The sequence below is a fragment of the Pseudophryne corroboree genome, chromosome 2 (genome assembly GCF_028390025.1).
Source record: "Pseudophryne corroboree isolate aPseCor3 chromosome 2, aPseCor3.hap2, whole genome shotgun sequence".
In the NCBI taxonomy this organism is placed as follows: domain Eukaryota; kingdom Metazoa; phylum Chordata; class Amphibia; order Anura; family Myobatrachidae; genus Pseudophryne; species Pseudophryne corroboree.
The window spans coordinates 961,854,197-961,878,508 of record NC_086445.1 but is presented as its reverse complement, the minus strand read 5'-3'; the positions used below and the strand labels follow the sequence as shown (position 1 = coordinate 961,878,508).

Sequence of the window (24,312 nt, the reverse complement as noted above, 5' to 3'; positions counted from 1 at the left end):
TTCTGCAGGAGTACCATCATTTCCGCCATTACCTTGGTAAATATTCTCGGTGCCGTGGAGAGACCAAACGGCAACGTCTGAAATTGGTAATGACAATCCTGTACCACAAATCTGAGGTACGCCTGATGAGGTAGATAAATGGGGACATGAAGGTATGCATCCTTTATGTCCAGAGACACCATAAAATCCCCCCCTTCCAGGCTTGCGACGACCGCTCTCAGCGATTCCATCTTGAACTTGAACCTTTTCAGGTATATGTTCAGGGATTTTAAATTCAATATGGGTCTGACCGAACCGTCCGGTTTCGGGACTACAACATGGTCGAATAATAACCCCCTCCTTGTTGAAGGAGGGGAACCTTGACCACCACCTGTTGAAGATACAATTTGTGAATTGCAGTTAACACTATTTCCCTCTCGTGGGGGGAAGCTGGCAGGGCCGATTTGAGGTATCGGTGAGGGGGCATCTCTTCGAATTCCAGCTTGTATCCCTGAGACACAATATCTATTGCCCAGGGATCCAACTGGGAGTGAACCCACTTGTGGCTGAAATTTCGAAGACGTGCCCCCACCAGGCCTAGCTCCGCCTGTGGAGCCCCAGCGTCATGCGGTGGATTTTGTAGAGGCCGGGGAGGACTTCTGTTCCTGGGAACTAGCTGTGTTGTGCAGCTTCTTTCCTCTGCCCCTGCCTAAGGCAAGAAAGGACGCACCTCGGACTTTCTTGTTTCTTTGTGAACGAAAGGACTGCATTTGATAATGTCGTGCTTTCCTAGGCTGTGCGGGAATATAAGGCAAAAGATCAGAATTACCAGCTATAGCTGTGGAGACCAGGTCCGAGATCCCTTCTCCACACAATTCCTCAGCCTTGTAAGGTAAACCTTCCATATGCCTCTTAAGTCGGCATCACCTGTCCATTGCATGTTCCACAGGACACGTCAAGCAGAAATCGACATAGCGTTGACTCTAGAACCCAGTATACTCATGTCTCTTTGGGCATGTTTTTTATATATATATATATATATATATATATATATATATATATATATATATACACATACTAGGGTCTCAATCTCTGCTGATAAGGTATCTGTCCACGCTGCTACAGCGCTATAAACCCATGCCGACACAATCACCGGTCTGAGTAGTGTACCAGAATGTGTGTAAATGGACTTCAAAGTACTTTTACTGCATGCTATCTGCAGGATCCCTGAAGATAGCTGTTAAGTCAGCGCTACCTTTTGGGTAAACGTGACACGCTTTGTCCACCCTAGGGGAAGATTCCCATCGTATCCTGGCCCTAGTAGGGAAAGGATACTCCCTGAGAATTCTTTGTGGGAAACTGCAGTCTCTTGCCTGGAGATTCCCGCTCTTTTCCTTCATGAGAGGAGGGAAATTTACCTCAGCTTTCTTCCCCTTAAACATGTGTACCCTCGTGTCAGGGACAGATGAGTCATCAGTGATATGCAAAACATCTTTTATTACAATAATCATATATTGAATACTTTCCTGCCATTTTGGCTGTAACTTTGCATTATCGTAGTCGACACTGGAGTCAGACTCCGTGTCGATATCAGTGTCTATTATTTTGGATAGTGAGCATTGTGAGACTCTGAAGGTCTCTGCGACATAGGGACAGACATGGGTAGATTCCCTGTCTGTTCTCTAATCTTTTGTGCAATAAATTTACCTTAGCACTTAATTTCACATATCCAAACAGGTGTCGGTATTGTCGACGGAGACACCACTCACACACACATTGGCTCCAACTCCTCCTTAGGGGAGCCTTTTACCTCAGACATGTCGACACACACGTACCGACACACCACATACTCAGGGAATGCTCATCTGAAGATAATTCCCCCACAAGGCCCTTTGGAGAGACAGAGAGAGAGTATGCCAGCACACACCCCAGCGCTATATGACCCAGGAAAAAACACAGCAATTTAATGTTTACCCAGTAGCGCTGTTATTATCTGCGCCGAATTATGTGCCCCCCCTCTTCTTTAAAACCCTCTCTTCTACCGTGGTATAAGCAGGGGAGAGACCGGGGAGCTTCCTCTCAGCGGTGCTGTGGAGAAAAAACATGGCGCTGGTGAGTGCTGAGGGAGAAGCCCCGCCCCCTCTACGCTAAAAGTGTAAAATTGGCGGTGGCTCCTGCATATATACAGTGTCCAGCTGTATATATGCTCCTTTTGCCAAATAAGAGGTTTATATTGCTGCCCAGGGCGCCGCCCCCCCCCCCCCCCCCCCCCTGCGCCCTGCACCCTTACAGTGACCAAAGTATGTGAGGTGTGTGGGAGCAATGGCGCACAGCTGCAGTGCTGTGCATTACCTCAGTGAAGACCACGGAGTCTTCTGCCGCCTGTGAAGTCTTCTTTGCTTCTCATACTCATCCGGCTTCTGTCTTCCGGCTCTGCGAGGGGGACAGCGGCGCGGCTCTGGGATCGGACGGCGAGGGTGAGATCCTGTGTACGATCCCTCTGGAGCTAATGGTGTCCAGTAGCCTAAGAAGCAGGACCTAGCTTCAGAGAGTAGGGCTGCTTCTCTCCCCTCAGTCCCACGATGCAGGGAGTCTGTTGCCAGCAGAGCTCCCTGAAAATAAAAAACCTAACAAAATACTTTCTCTCAGCAAACTCAGGAGAGCTCACTGAAAAGCACCCAGCTCGTCTGGGCACAGTATCAAACTGAGGTCTGGAGGAGGGGCATAGAGGGAGGAGCCAGTGCACACCAGAACCTAAATTCTTTCTTAAAGTGCCCATGTCTCCTGCGGAGCCCGTCTATCCCCATGGTCCTTACGGAGTCCCCAGCATCCACTAGGACATTAGAGAAAAAGAAATAAGAGCGGCTAAAGTAGAAACTTAAAAGCTAGTAGCAAAGGAAAGCAAATCAAACCCCAAATTGTTTTTTAAATATATCAATAGCAAAAGATTAAAGAAGGAGAGTATAGACCCTTTAAAGGACAAGTTGGGAGTCTTAATAACTATAATGACACAACGGACCAATTAAATTAGTTTTTCTCATCGGTCTTCACAAGAGAGGACCAGATGCGGGGATTACCACACACTCTCAACAAAGATAATGTCCCACTGCTAAGTGAGGAGGTAGTCTGTGACCGATTAAAAAAAATTAAGATTAATAAGTCCCCTGTCCCGACGGAATTTACCCAAGGGTTCTCATGGAGCTTCACTCTGAAGTAGCAAGACCACTATTTTTGATCTTCAATGACTCACATCAGGCATAGTTCCCAAAGACTGGCGTATAGTGGAAGTCGTGCCGATATTCAAAAAGGGAAGTAAAGCTGAACCGGGTAATTATAGACCAGTTAGTCTTACATCTATAGTGGGGAAAGTACTGGAAGGTATTTTAAGGGATAGTATACAGACGTTCCTTGAAGCCAATAAGGTTATTAATAGGAACCAACATGGATTTGTGAAGGATAGATCATGTCAAACAAACTTACTAGGCTTTTTTTCAACAGTTAGTGTGAACCTTGATCAGGGTAAGGAGGTGGATGTAATCTTTGACTTTGCTAAAGCTTTTGACACAGTACCGCACATGAGACTTATCTATAAGCTACAAGAACTAGGGCTAGGAAGCGCAATATGCACTTAGGTCAGAAATTGGTTAGACAATAGGGAACAGCGTGTCGTGGTAAATGGAACTTTCTCAAATTGGACTGAAGTACTAAGTGGTGTGCCACAAGGGTCTGTACTTGGACCACTATTGTTCAACATTTTTATTAACTATCTAGCAGTAGAGAGCATGGTATCAATTTTTGCGGACGATACCAAATTGTATAAGGTTATAAATACGGAGGGAGATGCTGAGTCTCTTCAGAACGACTTAGTTAAACTGGAAGCATGGGCAGCAAAATGGAGAATGAGCTTCAATACAGACAAGTGTAAGGTAATGCACTTTGATAGCAAAAACAAAAATAACACCTACATACTAAATGGGGTAAAATTAGGGGATTCTGTACTGGAAAAAGACTTAGGTGTTCACATAGATAGCAAACTAAGCAGCAGTACCCAAAGTAGGATTGCAGCAAAGAAGGCAAACAAGGTATTAGCATGTATGAAGAGGGGAATTGATGCAAGGGATGAGTATGTTATACTCCCATTATATAAATCCATAGTGAGGCCACATCTTAAATACTGTGCACAATTGTGGGCACCATACTACAAAGGATATCCTGGAACTAGAAAAGGTTCAGAGATGGGCGACCAAACTAATTAAGGGGATGGAGACGCTGGAATATGAGGAAAGGCTTTCAAGGCTAGGCATGTTTACACTGGAAAAAGAGGATTTTGGTACTTACCGATAAATCCATTTCTCTGAATCCTCTAGGGCACAGGTTCTCAAACTCGGTCCTCAGGACCCCACACAGAGCATGTTTTGCAGGTCTCCTCACAGAATCACAAGTGAAATAATTAGCTCCACCTGTGGACCTTTTAAAATGTGTCATTGAGTAATAAATACACCTGTGCACCTGCTGGGTTACCTGCAAAACATGCACCGTGTGGGGTCCTGAGGACCGAGTTTGAGAACCTATGCTCTAGGGGACACTGGAGTCCTATACAGTAGGGGTGTGAAGCCTTGAACCGGAGGTGTGGCACAATCTAAAATAAGCATTGCCTGCACAGCCGGCTCCTCCCCCTTCACATCCCTCCTCCCTCAGTTTGAAAAATTTGACTGAGAGAATAGGACATGACACTATAGCACATGGCGAGGAACCGAACCGTACAACATATCAAACAGCGGCCAAGAAGTCTTAACCGAATAACTAACACTGTTTGTACGAACTGTTTAAAACAAGAACTTTGAACACAGCAGGTTGACAGCACCAAGGCGGGCGTCCAGTGTCCCCTAGAGGATTCAGAGAAATGGATTTATCGGTAAGTACCAAAATCCTCTTTCATCCACTAGGGGACACTGGAGTCCTATACAGTAGGGGTCGTCCCAAAGTTTTCTCCCAGGGAGGGAGTGCTGTCGGTGGCCTGCAAAACTAAACGTCCGAACTTAGATTCTCCGGACACAAAAGTATCAAACTTGTAAAATTTCGCGAACGTGTGGGCTGAAGACCACGTCGCCGCTCTGCAAAGTTGAGTAGTGGAAGCACCCCTGGCAGCCGCCCACGAGGCACCCACTGATCGGGTAGTATGAGCACCCGTCTGAAACGGAACCTGTTTGCCACAGGAAACATAAGCTTGCCGAATGGCAAGTCTAATCCATCTAGACAAAGACTGCTTAGATGCCAGCAAAACCCTTCTTTGGCCCATCATAAAGAACAAACAAATGGTCCGACTTTCTGAAGGACGACGTAACCTGTACGTATACCCGTAAAGCTCGGACAACATCCAATGACACGTCCTCATCTGTGAGACCCTGGAAAGATGGGACCACTATTGGCTGGTTTACGTGAAACCCCGAAACCACCTTCGGAAGGAAGTCTGCTCTTGTACGGAGTTCCGCCCTATCCTCATGAAAAACTAAGAAGGGACTCTTACAGGATAAGGCTCCCAACTCAGAAACCCGCCTAGCCGAAGCCAAGGCAAGTAATAACGTGACCTTCCAAGAGAGATATTTCAGGTCTGTTCTTGTCAACGGCTCAAAAGTCGGTGACTTCAAATATTCTAACACCAAATTTAAGTCCCATGGTGCCGTGGGAGGACGAAAAGGGGGTTGAATCCTCAGAACCCCCTGTAAAAAGGTTTGAATCTCTGGCAAGGATGCTAGCCGCTGTTGAAAAAGGATGGAGAGAGCCGAAATCTGAACCTTCAGAGAGCCCAGTCTGAGCCCTCCCTCTAGACCGGCCTGAAGGAAAAGTAGAAGTCGAGATAAGTGGAAGTTCGTTGAATTCCATCCCCGTTCCTGACACCAAGCCATGTACCGTCTCCAAATCCTGTAGTAGTGCCTGGCTGTGACCGGCTTCCTAGCGGCAATCATTGTAGGAATGGCCGTTCGTGGAATCCCTCTGTTTCTTAAGATCCGGGTTTCAATAACCACGCCGTCAAACGCAGCCTGTTCAGGTCGGGGTGTAGGAACGGTCCCTGAGATAGCATGTCCTCTCTCTGAGGTTACCTCCAAGGATCTTCCGCAAGTAACCCCCGCAGGTCGGAGTATCAACTCCTGCGGGGCCAATCTGGTGCGATTAGAATTGCCCACACTCGTTCCCGCTTTACCCTTTTCAGAACCCTGGGTATGAGTGGGAATGGTGGAAATATGTAAACCCTCCTGTAACACCAAGGAAGCGTTAATGCGCCCACTCCTTCTGCTGCTGGATCTCGAGTCCTTGACACATATCTGGGCAGCTGATGGTTTTGCCGAGACACCATTAGGTCCACCTGAGGCAGACCCCATCTTCTCACAACCATGTCGAAAATCCGTGGATGTAGGCACCACTCTCCCAGATGCATGTCCTGGCTACTGAGGTAATCTGCTTCCCAGTTCTCCACACCTGGAATGAACACTGCCGAGAGGATGATGTTTCGTCTTTTTGCCCACAACAAGATCTTTGTGGCTTCCTTTAACGCCATCCTGCTCTTTGTTCCTCCTTGACGGTTTATGTAAGCCGTCGTCGTGACATTGTCCGACTGAATCCTGATGTGTTGATTCATGACTAGGTTTTCTGCTAAGAGAAGCGCATTGTAAACTGCTCTTAGTTCGAGGATATTTATGGGTAGTTTGCTCTCCTGTAACGTCCACCGTCCTTGAAACTGATGGTCCTCTAGGACGGCTCCCCAACCTCTGAGACTGGCGTCCGTTGTCAGAATCCTCCAATTCCAAATGCCGAATTTCTTGCCGGCTGCAAGGTTCTTGTGTAACGACCACCATATCAAGGAGACCCGTACTTGCGGTTGAAGTCTGATTCTCCGATGGAGAAGCCAGTGCGAGCCTGCTCCCTGAGCAATGAGGTTTATTTGGAATGGTCGGGAATGAAGTCTGCCGTACTGGAGAGCTTCGAACGACGCCACCATCTTCCCGAGAAGTTGCACACAGAGGTGCAGAGAAACAGTTTGCGTCCTCAGTACCTGAGCCACTAATCTCTGTAGGTCCTGGACATTGTCCTCTGGTAGGAACACACGTAATAGTACCGTGTCCAAGATGAGACCGAGGAATTGAATCCGTTGAGTCGGTATGAGGTTGGACTTTTGGAAATTGACAATCCATCCATGTTGAATTAGAAATTGATGGGATGTCTGAACATCCTTGAGCAGTCGATTCTGAGATGGTGCCTTGATCAGTAAACCATCCAGATAAGGTATAATCGTGACCCCCAACAGTCTCAGTCCTGCAACCATGATTGCCATGATCTTTGTGAAGATTCTTGGGGCTGATGATAGACCGAACGGCAAGACCCGGAATTGGTAGTGATCCGCCAGCAGTGCGAACCTTAAGTAAGCCTGGTGAGGAGTCCAGATTGGAATATGCAGATATGCATCTTTTATGTCCATGGATACCATGAACTCGCCCTGTTTTAAGCCTGCAATGACCGATTGGATTGATTCCATCTTGAATTTGTAGACCCTTAAGAACTGGTTGAAAACTTTTAAATTGAGTATTGGTCTGACCGTCCCATCTGGCTTTGGCACGACAAAAAGATTGGAATAGACCCCGTTCCTCTCTGAGAAGCGGGAACCGGAATAATGACCTCTGCCTGTAGCAATTTTAGAATTGCTGCCCGTAGTGCCCTTGCTTTTTCAGGGCACTGAGGCAATCCTGTTGTAAAAAACTGACTGTGAGGCCTCTGTTGAAATTCCAGTTTGTATCCCTGAGAGATTAAGTTGTTCACCCAAAGTTCTGGTGAGGTTTTGGCCCAGATGTCCTGAGCTGGGAGGCCGTCATGCCACGGTCTTGTCAGAAGGTTTATCCTGCTTTCTGGTTGCTGCCTGTGAGCGGCCTCTACCTCTGCCCCCACGTGCTTGTGTACCGAAACCCCTTCCTCGGGCTCGAAAGGACTGTGATCTAAATGAAGTAAACACTGGTCCCGAATAACCTCTCCTAGTTTGTGGAGCGGTTCTCGTATAAGGAGTAGGCAGAAAAGTGGACTTCCCCGCTGTAGCCTGCGAAATCCACTTGTCCAATTCTGGTCCGAACAGCATTTCACCCCCAAAGGGGATGGATTCTACCGCCTTTTTGGTGTCAGAGTCTCCTTGCCATTCTCTGAGCCATAAAATCCTTCTAGCCGATATGGCAGATGCAGATATGCGCGATGCTATTCTGCTAATATCCTTAGAAGCTTGACACAAGTATGAAGCAGATTCTCGAATGTGTTCCGCCAGTTGGGTAATCTCTTCTAAGCTATTTTCCTCCTCAATAGCTTGTACAATACGCCCGGACCATGCACCCATGGCCTTGTTGACCCAAGCACAGACAATCGCATGTCTCTGCGCTGCACCAGCTGCTACAAAAATTTACTTTAACGCAGTGTCAACTTTACGGTCTGACGCATCCTTTAAAGTAGTTACGTTAGGAATTGGTAAGATTGTCTTCTTTGACAACCTTCCTAGTGAAGCATCCACTACCGGCGGAGTCTCCCACTTGTCCATTACACCCTCAGGTAGGGGATAAGTTACCTGAAACCGTTTTGGAAATTGAAACCGTTTGTCAGGTTGTTTCCAAGCCTCCTCCATCTGAGATTGGAGGGATTTAGGAATAGGAAACACTGCTGAACGCGGCTTTTGGGATTCGAACAAATCGAAATCTTCCGGCTCCCGTATTTCCTCGTCCTTAAAGCTTAGGATCTCCTTTACCGCGTCAATTAAGGAGTCCAGACCTGAGATTGCCGAGTCCTCTTCTGGAAAATCGGCGTCTAGGTTAGGTTCAATTAACTCACCTTCCTCCGTATCAAGAAGGAAACCCTCTTCCTCCTCTGATTCTGGTATAATAGGAAGAGTTCTTTTAACAGCTTTGCGCACACTCGTTTCTGCGTGTGCAGGCGGAGTTAACTTGATGAGAAATTCCTCCATCGTCTTTGAGAATCCCGCAGCCTATTCCGATTGCTGCTTGCGCGATTCTGCCATCTGCTTGGAGATTCTATTAGCAAGGTTCACTTCCCATGCCCTAGCCAGAGCACTGCTCCCAGGTGGAGCGTCCTTGTCTAAGCAGGAGTCGCACACCCCGGAACTGCCAACCCATGTGCTCTTCTTGTTACATTTCGTACAAACATAACAGGTCTTGGAGGTCTTGGTTGCCTTAGACATGTTGTTTTTAAACCCTTTACCAGGGTAGCACGCAGCGCTTTCACCCTTTAAACTGGGAAGAGAAAGACTGGGAGATGACGGAAGCGAAGGTATTGGATCCGGCTGGAATTACCTGTCCTTTTCGTATATAAAAGGAGCAGGCCAAAATATCTTTTTGTTAATTAAAAAATTAAAAAATAAAACACCAGCCAACTCGCAATCCTCACACCCCAACTGTAAATCAGCTACGATATTAGAGTTGGTATTCGCTTGCTTCCGTGTATTTTCTGCAGGATCTTTGAAGCAGAAGTCCCTTGAAAATATAAATTGTAAATTTTGGTTACTTTTCAGGAGATCCTCATATACTGTATATATATTATACACCAGCAGAGGAAGCTGTTACCTAACGATCTCTCTACTATATTAATCTATGCACTATCCAGGCAGTGCAGCAGGGGGAGATAGTTCTTTAATAAACAACCTTCCCCTATGTACTTTACTGGGGGGAGGAGGAGGACCCATCCATTACCCCAGCCTGGCACCATAGTCATTAAATATGGCCCCCACTAAATGTCTTTTAAGACTTTATTAAAGCACCTTGCAGCAGAGTTATTTTTCTTTCTATGCCGCTGCCCCATATATCGCAGCACGCTGCAGTATTAATTTTGGCCCCCTCCCGCTGCCCGCTGGCTGGCGCGCGCCGAGTCCTCTATTTGGCGCGCTCCGGACCTGCTGGCCGGCGCGCGCCGGGACAGTTTCCCGTAGCGGCGCCTGTGCTCCGCTTCATCTGTCAGTCTTTGTCGCTGTGCAGCGCGCCGCTCTGCCGTCTCTCCCTGCTCACAGGGAAGAAAGGCCGAGTCCCGCGCCGCACTCTGCTCCCGCGCGCCCGCCGCTGTAGCCAGGGCAAGAGGGGATCTAAACTCTATTACAGGAGGCAGCAGTGAGAGAGAGTGACAATTAAATAAGGATGAATAAGAAGAGGAATAAAAAAAAAAAAATTATAATATATATCTATACTACATGAAGGACCCTAGCCTAAGCTACCTTTTCCTTCAACCAGTACTCACTTATTAGAGGACTTGGAGGATCTCCTGTGGAGAGATGCAAGTCCCTTCAGAAGGGATCTTTGTCTCTCCAATATATATGTGGCTTTGTCTCCCTTTTATTAGGTGGACGCAGCACACCCTTTTGATTTTAAGTCAGGAGCACTGTGCTCCACGTGCTGTACCTCCAGCACAATTTTTCAAACTGAGGGAGGAGGGATGTGAAGGGGAGGAGCCGGCTGTGCAGACAATGCTAATTTTAGATTGTGCCACACCTCCGGTTCAAGGCTTCACACCCCTACTGTATAGGACTCCAGTGTCCCCTAGTATATGAAAGAGAAAGAGGGGAGACTAAGAGGGAACATGATCAACATTTACAAATATATAAGGGAACAATACACAGAGCTTGCAGGGGATCTGTTTTTGGTAAGATCAACTCAGAGGACACATGGACACCCGCTTAGGTTAGAGGAGAGGAGATTTCGCACACAGAGGCGAAGAGGTTTTTTCACAGTAAGGACAATACGTGTTTGGAATTCCCTACCTGAGAGAGTAGTAATAGCAGACTCTGTCAACACTTTTAAGAGTGGGCTAGATAAGTCCCTAATGGATAAGGCAATACAGGGTTATGGTGCGTAGTCACGCACTATAGTTATAAAAAAGAGGAATAAGGAATAAACACAATGGACAACATTAGCAACAGACAAAATTAAGGGGGGTACACACGGAACGATAATCTAAGCAATCTGACTAGATTGCTTAGATTTTTAGCAAGATCGCTCCGTGTGTAGCCCTAACAGCGATAGCGATGCGCAGCCCCGCGCATCGCTATCGCTGCTGCTAGATTGGCCTGCATGCAGGCCAATCTAGCGGGTCGCTCACTTCACCCGCTGGGTGAAGTGAGCGCCCCCCCCCCCGTCTCCCCCCGCACGCTCAGCACAGATCGCGCTGTGCTGAGCGCCGGGAGAGATGTGTGCTGAGCGGTTCGCTCAGCACACATCTCTCCAGCATCGGGCCGTGAGTACTGGCCTTATGTCCTAAAAACAATACCGCATAGGAGATCACAAATAGGTTGAACTCGATGGACAAATTGTCTTTTTTCAACCTCAGAAATTATGTTACTGTATTACTAAAACCAAAATAATGGAAGTCTACACAAAACTCTAATAAATAGGGACCCTGGTAAATAGCGTTATCCTCCATTTTGTCACTGACATAACCAGCTTGTCATCACGTACTGTGCCAAACAAGCATGTTCTTACCTTGGGTTTACTGTTCACTCATAAATGATATCAAAATTGTCCCGTTTCTAAAAATATCTTATTCTTATTTCCAAACGTATTTATATTGTTTAGGTCTGAGACCAATAGATGTAAAGCACCTGAACGCTACGTGATGTGGTATATAACGTGTTTCATTATGGGAAACAAAGCTGGGTAGCGGAGGTATCAGTTTCGGCTGCAGCAGTTACAGACCCATAATTTTCTTAGCTGGGATCTTAGGTTCTGGGTCTCCAAGAAATGTCAGTGCCTATGTGCCATTATTTGGAACCATATGTGACCCAGTGCTATTACGTTGGACTCCAAGTGCCTGTGTGCACAACAGGGTAAGTGTCTAATATAATGTATTGCATATCTGACGTGTCCGGATTATAACAACATACTTTGGGGTGCCATTAGCATTCTGTACCAAGGTTGTGCACTTCTGGATTACATCACATGAAACCATTAAAATCATTTTCCACCTAAAACCAGAAATGTATTGCTGGTAGGTAGTATGTACTAATAATTAGTACACATCCTCTCCTGCCCCCAGGCCTAGCTAACTGCAGGATAAACTACAATCAGCTGCAGCTTGAGAAAACCACAGGGCGTGCACCCGCTTTGATTCTGCAGGATCCCCATGTGGACTGGGGGGAGATGAGTACAATGATTTCACTATTACTGTCCACCATGTAGCAGAATGTATCACAGCTTACCTTCTCTGTCTCATTCAGCTGGAAGGAGACATCCCGGAGAGCCAGGTCATGGTCTTCCCGATACCTAGCCTTGTAGTTTATGAACTCAATCACCCCCCTGTCTGGCCACTCGGCCGGCGGTCTTCTGGTAGTGATCCATGGCGCCTGGAAATATATGCACATTTCTTCATTTCCAACACTATACCGTAACAGAATAAGAATATCCTGGCTGTATCTGGACATCATTGAACAAAAGATCCCCATACTGTACCTCTTTTTCCATCTCTTCATATTCACAAACCCGTTCAATTGCCACGCCATTTGTTTCTATCTCACACGCTTTACGCACCCAAAAATTCAGCGTTTGTGTGATCTGGGGAGTAAATGCCATGGTTATTTGCCACAAAGTTCTTATATTAGTATTTACAGAATGAAGCCTGCTAGGAAGTGTCTTTTTGGAATTGGACTGGGTGATTGGGGGTATAACGTTACATGGAAGCCGAAGGTAATCCTTATCCAATCTACAGGACAGGGACCTTCTAATCTGCTAGGTGATGGATGCAGGGGCGGCTCTAGAGGTGGGGCTGCAGCTCAGTTCAAAATTCAAATAGGGGAGCCACACCAACTGCCAGTTGGTCAGTTTGAAATGGCAGTTGGTGTGGCTCCCCTATCTGAAATATGAACGGACCTGCATCCCCTCCTCTGGTGCCACCACTGGATGGATGCATATACAGACTACAACTTGTGTACTTACATTTAGTGCGTACGTTATGGACAATCCCACTGTGCCCGATGTCATTTTCTCGCCAGCTTGGACAGCAAATAAAGCAGCAAAGAAAACCATCAGGTTTCCTAAAAACTCTAGTCTCACCGCTAGCCACCTTGTAGGAAGGAGAGGACATACATCACACATCATACCTCATGCAGTTATACTGTAGTGATAACCTGTAACACTGATGCAGTGTGAAATGCGTTTTGCACAGTATGATGCGTATTATTGCTTGCCAGCCATATGTGATTAGTTGTGTGTGTGACGCGGCACCCAAGAAGTCAGAAATGCTATCTTCCCTGCTGTATAACACAGTATAAAACCACCTCCCGCTTTCGGATGCACCGCCCAGATCTGTGTGCCCAGTCCTGATCAGTAGAACAATGTTCTGTGGGCCAGAAGATCGGGAGTTATAGCCCATTCACTGCTTTTCTGCTTAACAAATGGAATGGGTGCCATACAGTAGGTACAGATAAGGAGTGAAGGGGGGATAAGGGCAGCTTAGCCTTATACACACACAAGTGGACATGATTCACGGATCCGAAATGTTGGCATGTGTGTAATATATGTTAAGGTTATTTCCAAATTACAAACTCCCTGATTGTCTTGTCAATGGCACAAAACACCAATGACCCATATTGGCCTATGACAATGAGAACATGTGTGAGGTGGGAACAGTGAAATGTTTAATTCATAGTCCAGCCTACCACTATTCTTGTCATTCATTTAAACCATTTTTTTCCCTCCTAAGCGATTGCTCGCATTAGCCTCCTTTATGTCTTGAATTAATCACGAGACAGGGGACACAAGGCCGGTCTTTATTGCTTGTGTCACTGCTGTGCAGCTGAAAGTGACCATTCCCATATGAAATGCACCTCAAAAGGTACAAACACTGGGGCTCATTTATCAATGACTGATAAAACTTGTTGTGAATGATAAAAATCATTGCATATGATAAATGGTCCTCCAGCCAATCAGCTCCTGTCATGTGTTCAGCTCCTAACTGTCATGTGTTTGAAAAATGACAGTTGGGAGCTGATTGTCTGGAGAACCATTTATCATATAGAATGAGTTTTATCATTCACAACGAGTTTTATCACTCGTTGATAAATGGGCCCACTTGTAAGTAATGGATACAGCCTGTGCTCCACCACCTCAGTGGATATGGAAAAATTGATGGGGAGATGTACGGTATCACACCTTCTATAGAGGACAGGTGAAGGTGTTGCCTATAGCAGCCAATCAGATTCTATCACTTGATAGCATGTACTAGATGACTGATAACTACAGTCTAAGCTGATAGGTTGCTATGGGCAACTTCAACACCTGTCCTCTTTAGATGGTTTGAAACATCTCCCCGAAGTCCTTTAGCAGGGGGGGGGGGGAGATAATCTGCATCATTCCGAAAAAAAACAGAATTATTAATTAATAACTAAATCCATAGGGCAGGTGCAAGTTTCTATGGTGTCCCCGATAGTGTGTCTAAGTGCGCACAGAGCGTCTACAAATTCTATAAGTGGTCGTCTCAGTACTTGCACAGTCAGACACACGGATATGCACCAGGGAAGGACTTTGAAGCAGCAACAGCATAAAGGTGCAGTGGGGCTGCGCTTGACTCAGACTCAGGCCCAATTTTAGGTTGGTGTAGGCTAATGCTGATAATAACTCTTAGCAAATCAGAAGCACGCATACAGGCGATCACATCTCAAGATGCATACAACTCTGTACACCGTTTGTATATATGTTTTTTGTGCACAATTCTTTTGAGCAATGGGCCTAATTCAGACCCGTTTGCTGCAACGGCAGCGCTCGAAGTCTGAAGCCCTTTGGGGAGTGTGCACGCTGTGCGCACCCCGTGAAGCCCAGTGAGATGGTAAAAGCATTTCAGGGCTGCGATCGCCTCTGCCTGATTGACAGGCAGAGGCAGTTGCAGTGCGGGAGGGGTCGTGCCAGCGACGTTAGATGGCTAGGTGGGGCGCGGTCCGGACAATGTAGGCGTGTCTGGACCAGTGCGTAGCGGGCCACGGCGGCTGCGTGACACGCAGCCGCTGCGACCCAGGATGCGGCAGGTAGCCAGTTGGCGGGTGTGAAAGCATCACCGTCGTGCGATGCTTTCGCACCCTTGTGGGTAAAGGGGAGAGGGGCGCAGGGTCTAACATGCAGGGCGGACTAGCCTGTGCTGGGCGTCCCCCCGCATGTCAGAGAGACTGATCGTAGATGTGCTAAATTTAGCACATCTACGATCAGGTCTGAATCACCCCCAATATGCACTGGTCATTTTAAGTTTTGACTGTATCAGCCACTCTGTATTTTAAATGATGTTCATATATTGTGAGCGTGTGCAGGTTGTGCCTGTGCTACTTTGCCATCAGTTTAGACAAGTTACACACGTGCAAAGGGACAAAGTTGACTTTAGGAACAGGATTGATATGGAAGTAAAAGAAAAGATAAAAATAAGAATTTACTTACCGATAATTCTATTTCTCGTAGTCCGTAGTGGATGCTGGGACTCCGTCAGGACCATGGGGAATAGCGGCTCCGCAGGAGACAGGGCACAAAAGTAAAAGCTTTAGGATCAGGTGGTGTGCACTGGCTCCTCCCCCTATGACCCTCCTCCAAGCCTCAGTTAGGATACTGTGCCCGGACGAGCGTACACAATAAGGAAGGATTTTGAATCCCGGGTAAGACTCATACCAGCCACACCAATCACACTGTACAACCTGTGATCTGAACCCAGTTAACAGCATGATAACAGCGGAGCCTCTGAAAAGATGGCTCACAACAATAATAACCCGATTTTTGTAACAATAACTATGTACAAGTATTGCAGACAATCCGCACTTGGGATGGGCGCCCAGCATCCACTACGGACTACGAGAAATAGAATTATCGGTAAGTAAATTCTTATTTTCTCTGACGTCCTAGTGGATGCTGGGACTCCGTCAGGACCATGGGGATTATACCAAAGCTCCCAAACGGGCGGGAGAGTGCGGATGACTCTGCAGCACCGAATGAGAGAACTCCAGGTCCTCCTCAGCCAGGGTATCAAATTTGTAGAATTTTGCAAACGTGTTTGCTCCTGACCAAGTAGCAGCTCGGCAAAGTTGTAAAGCCGAGACCCCTCGGGCAGCCGCCCAAGATGAGCCCACCTTCCTTGTGAAATGGGCATTTACATATTTTGGCTGTGGCAGGCCTGCCACAGAATGTGCAAGCTGAATTGTACTACACATCCAACTAGCAATCGTCTGCTTAGAAGCAAGAGCACCCAGTTTGTTGGGTGCATACAGGATAACAGCAAGTCAGTTTTCCTGACTCCAGCCGTCCTGGAAACCTATATTTTCAGGGCCCTGACAACATCTAGCAACTTGGAGTCCTCCAAGTCCCTAATAGCCGCAGGTACCACAATAAACTGGTTCAGGTGAAACGCTGACACCACCTTAGGGAGAAACTGGGGACGAGTCCGCAGCTCTGCCCTGTCCGAATGGACAATCAGATATGGGCTTTTGTGAGACAAAGCCACCAATTCTGACACTCGCCTGGCCGAGGCCAGGGCCAACCGCATGGTCACTTTTCATGTGAGATATTTCAAATCCACAGATTTGAGCGGTTTAAAATGTGATTTGAGGAATCCCAGAACTACGTTGAGATCCCACAGTGCCACTGGAGGCACAAAAGGGGGTTGTATATGCAGTACTCCCTTGACAAACTTCTGGACTTCAGGAAGTGAAGCCAATTCTTTCTGGAAGAAAATTGACAGGGCCGAAATTTGAACCTTAATGGACCCCAATTTGAGGCCCATAGACACTCCTGTTTGCAGGAAATGCAGGAATCGACCGAGTTGAAATTTCTTCGTGGGGCCTTCCTGGCCTCACCCCACGCAACATATTTTCGCCACATGTGGTGATAATGTTGTGCGGTCACCTCCTTCCTGGCTTTGACCAGGGTAGGAATGACCTCTTCCGGAATGCCTTTTTCCCTTAGGATCCGGCGTTCCACCGCCATGCCGTCAAACGCAGCCGCGGTAAGTCTTGGAACAGACATGGTACTTGCTGAAGCAAGTCCCTTCTTAGCGGCAGAGGCCATTAGTCCTCTGTGAGCATTTCTTGAAGTTCCGGGTACCAAGTCCTTCTTGGCCAATCCGGAGCCACGAGTATAGTTCTTACTCCTCTACGTCTTATAATTCTCAGTACCTTGGGTATGATAAGCAGAGGAGGGAACACATACACCGACTGGTACACCCACTGTGTTACCAGAACGTCCACAGCTATTGCCTGAGGGTCTCTTGTGTTCAGGCGGGACGCCATCATGTCCACCTTTGGTCTTTCCCAACGGTTCACAATCATGTGGAAGACTTCCCGATGAAGTCCCCACTCTCCCGGGTGGAGGTCGTGCCTGCTGAGGAAGTCTGCTTCCCAGCTGTCCACTCCCGGAATGAACACTGCTGACAGTGTTATCCCATGATTTTCCGCCCAGCGAAGAATCTTTGCAGTTTCTGCCATTTCCCTCTTGCTTCTTGTGCCGCCCTGTCTGTTTACGTGGGCGACTGCCGTGATGTTGTCCCACTGGATCAATACCGGCTGACCTTGAAGCAGAGGTCTTGCTAAGCTTAGAGCATTGTTTTATGTGGAGAGAAGTCTCCAGACTTGATCACACTCCCTGGAAATTTTTTCCCTGTGTGACTGCTCCCCAGCCTCTCCGGCTGGCATCCGTGGTCACCAGGACCCAGTCCTGAATGCCGAATCTGCGGCCCTTTAGTAGATGAGCACTCTGCAGCCACCGCAGAAGAAACACCCTTGTCCTTGGAGACAGGGTTATCCGCTGATGCATCTGAAGATGCGATCCGGACCATTTTTCCAGCAGATCCCACTGAAAAGTTCTTGCGTGAAATCTGCCGAATGGAATCGCTTCGTAAGAAGCCACCATTTTTCCCAGGACCCTTGTGCAATGATGCACTGACACTTTTCCTGGTTTTAGGAGGTTCCTGACTAGCTCGGATAACTCCCTTGCTTTCTTCTCCGGGAGAAACACCCTTTTCTGGACTGTGTCCAGAATCATCCCTAGGAACAGCAAATTGTCGTCGGAAACAGCTGCGGTTTTGGAGTATTTAGAATCCACCCATGCTGTCGTAGAACTACTTGAGATAGTGCTACTCCGACCTCCAACTGTTCTCTGGACCTTGCCCTTATCAGGATATCGTCCATTTTCTTTGAAGAAGAATCATCATTTCGGCCATTACCTTGGTAAAGACCCGGGGTGCCGTGGACAATCCAACCGGCATCGTCTGAAACTGATAGTGACAGTTCTGTACCACGAACCTGAGGTACCCTTAGTGAGAAGGGCAAATTGGGACATGAAGGAAGCATCCCTGATGTCCCGGGACACCATATAGTCCCCTTCTTCCTGGTTCGCTATCACTGCTCTGAGTGACTCCATCCTGATTTGAACCTTTGTATGTAAGTGTTCAAATATTTCAGATTTAGAATAGGTCTCACCGAGCCGTCTGGCTTCAGTACCACAATATAGTGTGGAATAATACCCCTTTCCTTGTTGTAGGAGGAGTACTTTGATTATCACCTGCTGGGAATACAGCTTGTGAATTGTTTCCAATACTGCCTCCCTGTCGGAGGGAGACGTTGGTAAAGCAGACTTCAGGAACCCGCGAGGGGGAGACGTCTCGAATTTCCAATCTTTACCCCTGGGATACTACTTGTAGGATCCAGGGGTCCTGTACGGCCCCAGCGTCATGCTGAGGACTTGGCAGAAGCGGTGGAAGGCTTCTGTTCCTGGGAATGGGCTGCCTGCTGCAGTCTTCTTCCCTTTCCTCTATCCCTGGGCAGATATGACTGGCCTTTTGCCCGCTTGCCCTTATGGGGACGAAAGGACTGAGGCTGAAAAGACGGTGTCTTTTTCTGCTGAGATGTGACTTAGGGTAAAAAAGGTGGATTTTCCAGCTGTTGCCGTGGCCACCAGGTCCGATGGACCGACCCCAAATAACTCCTCCCCTTTATACGGCAATACTTCCATGTGCCGTTTGGAATCTGCATCACCTGACCACTGTCGTGTCCATAAACATCTTTTGGCAGATATGGACATCGCACTTACTCTTGATGCCTGAGTGCAAATATCTCTCTGTGCTCTATAGTCAATAAAATACTGTCCCTGTCAAGGGTATCAATATTTTCAGTCAGGGAATCCGACCAAGCCACCCCAGCGCTGCACATCCAGGCTGAGGCGATAGCTGGTCGCAGTATAACACCAGTATGTGTGTATATACTTTTTAGGATATTTTCCAGCCTCCTATCAGCTGGCTCCTTGAGGGCGGCCGTATCTGGAGACGGTAACGCCACTTGTTTTGATAAGCGTGTGAGCGCCTTATCCACCCTAAGGGGTGTTTCCCAACGCGCCCTAACTTCTGGCGGGAAAGGGTATACCGCCAATAATTTTCTATCGGGGGAAACCCACGCATCATCACACACTTCATTTAATTTATCTGATTCAGGAAAAACTACATGTAGTTTTTTCACACCCACATAATACCCTTTTTTGTGGTACTTGTAGTATCAGAAATATGTAACACCTCCTTCATTGCCCTTAACATGTAACGTGTGGCCCTAAAGGAAAATACGTTTGTTTCTTCACCGTCGACACTGGAGTCAGTGTCCGTGTCTGTGTCTATGTCGACCGACTGAGGTAAATGGGCGTTTTAAAGCCCCTGACGGTGTTTGAGACGCCTGGACAGGTACTAATTTGTTTGCCGGCCGTCTCATGTCGTCAACCGACCTTGAAGCGTGTTGACATTATCACGTAATTCCTTAAGTAAGCCATCCGTTCCGGTGTCGACTCCCTAGAGAGTGACATCACCATTACAGGCAATTGCTCCGCCTCCTCACCAACATCGTCCTCATACATGTCGACACACACGTACCGACACACAGCACACACACAGGGAATGCTCTGATAGAGGACAGGACCCCACTAGCCCTTTGGGGAGACAGAGGGAGAGTTTGCCAGCACACACCAAAACGCTATAATTATACAGGGACAACCTTTATATAAGTGTTTTCCCTTATAGCATCTTAATATATAATCATATCGCCAAATAAGTGCCCCCCCTCTCTGTTTTAACCCTGTTTCTGTAGTGCAGTGCAGGGGAGAGCCTGGGAGCCTTCCCACCAGCAGTTCTGTGAGGGAAAATGGCGCTGTGTGCTGAGGAGATAGGCCCCGCCCCCTATTCCGGCGGGCTCTTCTCCCGGTTTTTCTGAGACCTGGCAGGGGTGAAATACATCCATATAGCCTCAGGGACTATATGTGATGTATTCTTTTTAGCCAGAAAAGGTATTAACATTGCTGCCCAGGGCGCCCCCCCCAGCGCCCTGCACCCTCAGTGACCGTTGGTGTGAAGTGTGCTGAGAGCAATGGCGCACAGCTGCAGTGCTGTGCGCTACCTCATGAAGACTGAAAAGCCTTCAGCCGCCGGTTTCTGGACCTCTACTTACTTCGGCATCTGCAAGGGGGTCGGCGGCGCGGCTCCGGTGACCCATCCAGGCTGTACCTGTGATCGTCCCTCTGGAGCTAGTGTCCAGTAGCCTAAGAAGCAAATCCATCCTGCACGCAGGTGAGTTCACTTCTTCTCCCCTAGGTCCCTCGTTGCAGTGAGCCTGTTGCCAGCAGGACTCACTGAAAATAAGAAACCTATCAAAACTTTTACTCTAAGCAGCTCTTTATGAGAGCCACCTAGATTGCACCCTGCTCGGACGGGCACAAAAACCTAACTGAGGCTTGGAGGAGGGTCATAGGGGGAGGAGCCAGTGCACACCACCTGATCCTAAAGCTTTTACTTTTGTGCCCTGTCTCCTGCGGAGCCGCTATTCCCCATGGTCCTGACGGAGTCCCAGCATCCACTAGGACGTCAGAGAAATAAGATTTTAAACCTACCGGTAAATCTATTTCTCCTAGTCCGTAGAGGATGCTGGGGACTCTGTAAGGACCATGGGGTATAGACGGGCTCCGCAGGAGATAGGGCACCTAAAAAGAACTTTGACTATGGGTGTGCACTGGCTCCTCCCTCTATGCCCCTCCTCCAGACCTCAGTTAGAGAACTGTGCCCAGAGGAGATGAACAATACAAGGCAGGATTTAGCAATCCAAGGGCAAGATGCATACCAGCCCACACCAATCATACCATGTAACCTGGATCATACATAACCAGTTAACCATATGAACAACAACAGTAACGGTCCAAAACCGATTTCAACTGTAACATAACCCTTATGTAAGCAACAACTATATACAAGTCTTGCAGAGTTTCCGCACTGGGACGGGCGCCCAGCATCCTCTACGGACTAGGAGAAATAGATTTACCGGTAGGTTTAAAATCTTATTTTCTCTTACGTCCTAGAGGATGCTGGGGACTCCGTAAGGACCATGGGGTTTATACCAAAGCATCCAATCGGGCGGGAGAGTACGTATGACTCTGCAGCACCGACTGAGCAAACGCTAGGTCCTCATCAGCCAGGGTATCAAACTTGTAGAATTTAGCAAAAGTGTTTGACCCCGACCAAGTCGCCGCTCGGCAAAGTTGTAATGCCGATACGCCTCGGGCAGCCGCCCAAGAAGAGCCCACCTTCCTAGTGGAATGGGCCTTAACCGAATTTGGTACCGGCAATCCAGCCGTAGATTGAGCCTGCTTAATCGTATTACAGATCCAGCGAGCAATAGTCTGCTTCAAAGCAGGTGCGCCAATCTTATTGGCCGCATACAGGACAAACAAGGCCTCTGTTTTCCTAATTCTAGCCGTCCTGGCTACATAAATCTTTAAGGCCCTGACTACGTCCAGGGATCTGGAATCCTCCAGGTCACTTGTAGCCACAGGCACCACAATAGGTTGATTCACATGGAATGAAGAAACCACCTTAGGCAAAAATTGCGGACGTGTCCTCAATTCAGCTCGATCCACATGAAAAATCAAGTAAGGGCTTTTGTGTGACAAAGCCGCCAATTCTGATACTCGCCTTGCCGATGCCTAGGCCAACAACATGACCACCTTTCAAGTAAGAAATTTCAACTCAACCTTGTTAAGCGGTTCAAACCAGTGTGATTTTAGAAACTGCAACACCACGTTGAGGTCCCACGGTGCCACTGGAGGCACAAAAGGAGGCTGGATGTGTAGCACTCCCATTACAAACGTCTGGACTTCTGGAAGAGAAGCCAATTCCTTTTGAAAAAAAAATCGAGAGGGCCGAAATCTGAACCTTAACAGAGCCTAATTTCAGGCCCATATCCACTCCTGTCTGTAGGAAGTGGAGAAAACGACCCAGATGAAAATCTTCCATAGGTGCATTCTTGGTCTCACACCAAGACACATACTTTCGCCAGATACGGTGATAATGCTTAACCGTCACCTCCTTCCTAGCCTTTATTAAAGTAGGGATGACCTCTTCCGGAATCCCCTTTTTCGCTAGGATTCGGCGTTCAACCGCCATGCCGTCAAACGTAACCGCGGTAAGTCCTGAAATACACAGGGCCCCTGTTGCAACAGGTCTTCCCTCTGAGGAAGAGGCCAGGGATCTCCTGTGAGCATCCCTTGTAGATCTGAGTACCAGGCCCTTCGAGGCCAGTCTGGGACAACGAGTATCGTCTGTACTCTTCTTTGCCTTATGATCCTCAACACTTTTGTGATGAGAGGAAGAGGAGGAAACACGGAGACCGATTTGAACACCCACGGTGTTATCAGAGCGTCTACTGCCACTGCCTGAGGGTCCCGAGACCTGGCACAATACCTCCGAAGCTTTTTGTTGAGGCGTGACGCCATCATGTCTATTTGAGGAGTTCCCCAAAGACGTGTTATGTCTGCAAAGACTTCTTGATGAAGTCCCCACTCTCCTGGATGGAGATCGTGTTTGCTGAGGAAGTCTGCTTCCCAGTTGTCCACTCCCGGAATGAATACAGCCGACAGAGCGCTTACATAATTTTCCGCCCAGCGAAGAATCCTGGTGGTTTCCGCCATCGCGACTCTGCTTCTTGTCCCGCCTTGGCGGTTCACATGAGCCACTGCTGTGACATTGTCTGATTGAATCAGAACCGGTAGGTTTCGAAGAAGACTCTCCGCTTGTCGAAGGCCGTTGTAAATGGCCCTGAGTTCCAACACATTGATGTGTAGACAGGACTCCTGGTCTGACCAAAGTCCCTGAAAGTTTTTTACCTGTGTGACCGCTCCCCATCCTCGGAGGCTCGCGTCCTTGGTAACCAGGATCCAGTCCTGAATCCCGAACCGGCGACCCTCCAGCAGGTGAGCACTTTGCAACCACCACAGGAGAGACACTCTGGCACCTGGGGACAGAGTTATTTTCCGATGTAAGTGCAGATGGGACCCGGACCACTTGTCCAAAAGGTCCCATTGAAAAGTCCTTGCATGGAACCTTCCGAAGGGAATGGCCTCGTAGGCCGCCACCATTTTTCCCAGAACTCAAGTGCATTGGTGAACTGACAGCCTTTTTGGTTTTAGCAGGTCCCTGACCATGTTCTGGATGTCCTGGGCTTTCTTTATTGGGAGGAAAACCTTCATTTGTTCCGTATCCAGTATCATACCTAGGAACGATAGTCGAGTTGTCGGAATCAACTGTGACTTCGGTAGATTTAGAATCCAACCTTGTTGCTGGAGCACTCTCAGAGAGAGTGCCACACTGCTCAGCAATTTCTCCCTTGATCTCGCTTTTATCAGGAGATCGTCCAAGTATGGGATAATTGTGACTCCATGCTTGCGCAGGACCACCATCATTTCCGCCATTATCTTGGTGAAAATCCTCGGGGCCGTGGAAAGTCCAAACGGCAACGTCTGAAATTGGTAATGACAATCCTGTACCGCGAATTTCAGGTATTCCTGGTGGGGGGCATATATGGGGACATGAAGGTACGCATCCTTTATGTTCAGAGACATGATAAACTCCCCCTCCTCCATGTTGGCTATTATCGCTCTGAGTGATTCTATTTTGAATTTGAATCTTTTTATGTACAGGTTTAGGGATTTCAGATTCAAAATAGGCCTGACCAAACCGTCCGGTTTCGGGACCACAAATAGGGTTGAGTAGTAACCTCTTCCCTGCTGGTGCAGGGGAACCTTGATTATCACTTGCTGTATACACAGCGTTTGAATTGCAGCTAACACTACATCCCTTTCCGATGTGGAAGCTGGTAGGGCCGATTTGAAAAATCGGCGCGGGGGCACCTCGTCAAATTCCAGTTTGTACCCCTGGGAAACTATTTCCAGCACCCAGGGATTCAGGTCTGATCTGACCCAGGCCTGACTGAAAAGTCGAAGACGTGCCCCCACCGGTGCGGACTCCCTCAGGGGAGCCCCAGTGTCA

At 47.9% G+C, this 24,312-nt stretch overlaps 1 protein-coding gene across 1 annotated transcript in view; it reads right to left on the bottom strand.

Moving 5' to 3' along the window:
* Positions 1-24,312, bottom strand: part of LOC135050147 (multidrug resistance-associated protein 1-like) — a 139,273-nt gene that overhangs the window by 9,540 nt on the left and 105,421 nt on the right. Inside the window, exons 22-24 of the mRNA XM_063956342.1 lie at positions 12,936-13,062; positions 12,453-12,554; positions 12,203-12,346 (exon numbers count right to left, since the gene is read on the bottom strand). Coding sequence (XP_063812412.1) covers positions 12,203-12,346; positions 12,453-12,554; positions 12,936-13,062 — 373 coding nt within the window. The remainder of the gene's footprint in view (positions 1-12,202; positions 12,347-12,452; positions 12,555-12,935; positions 13,063-24,312) is intronic.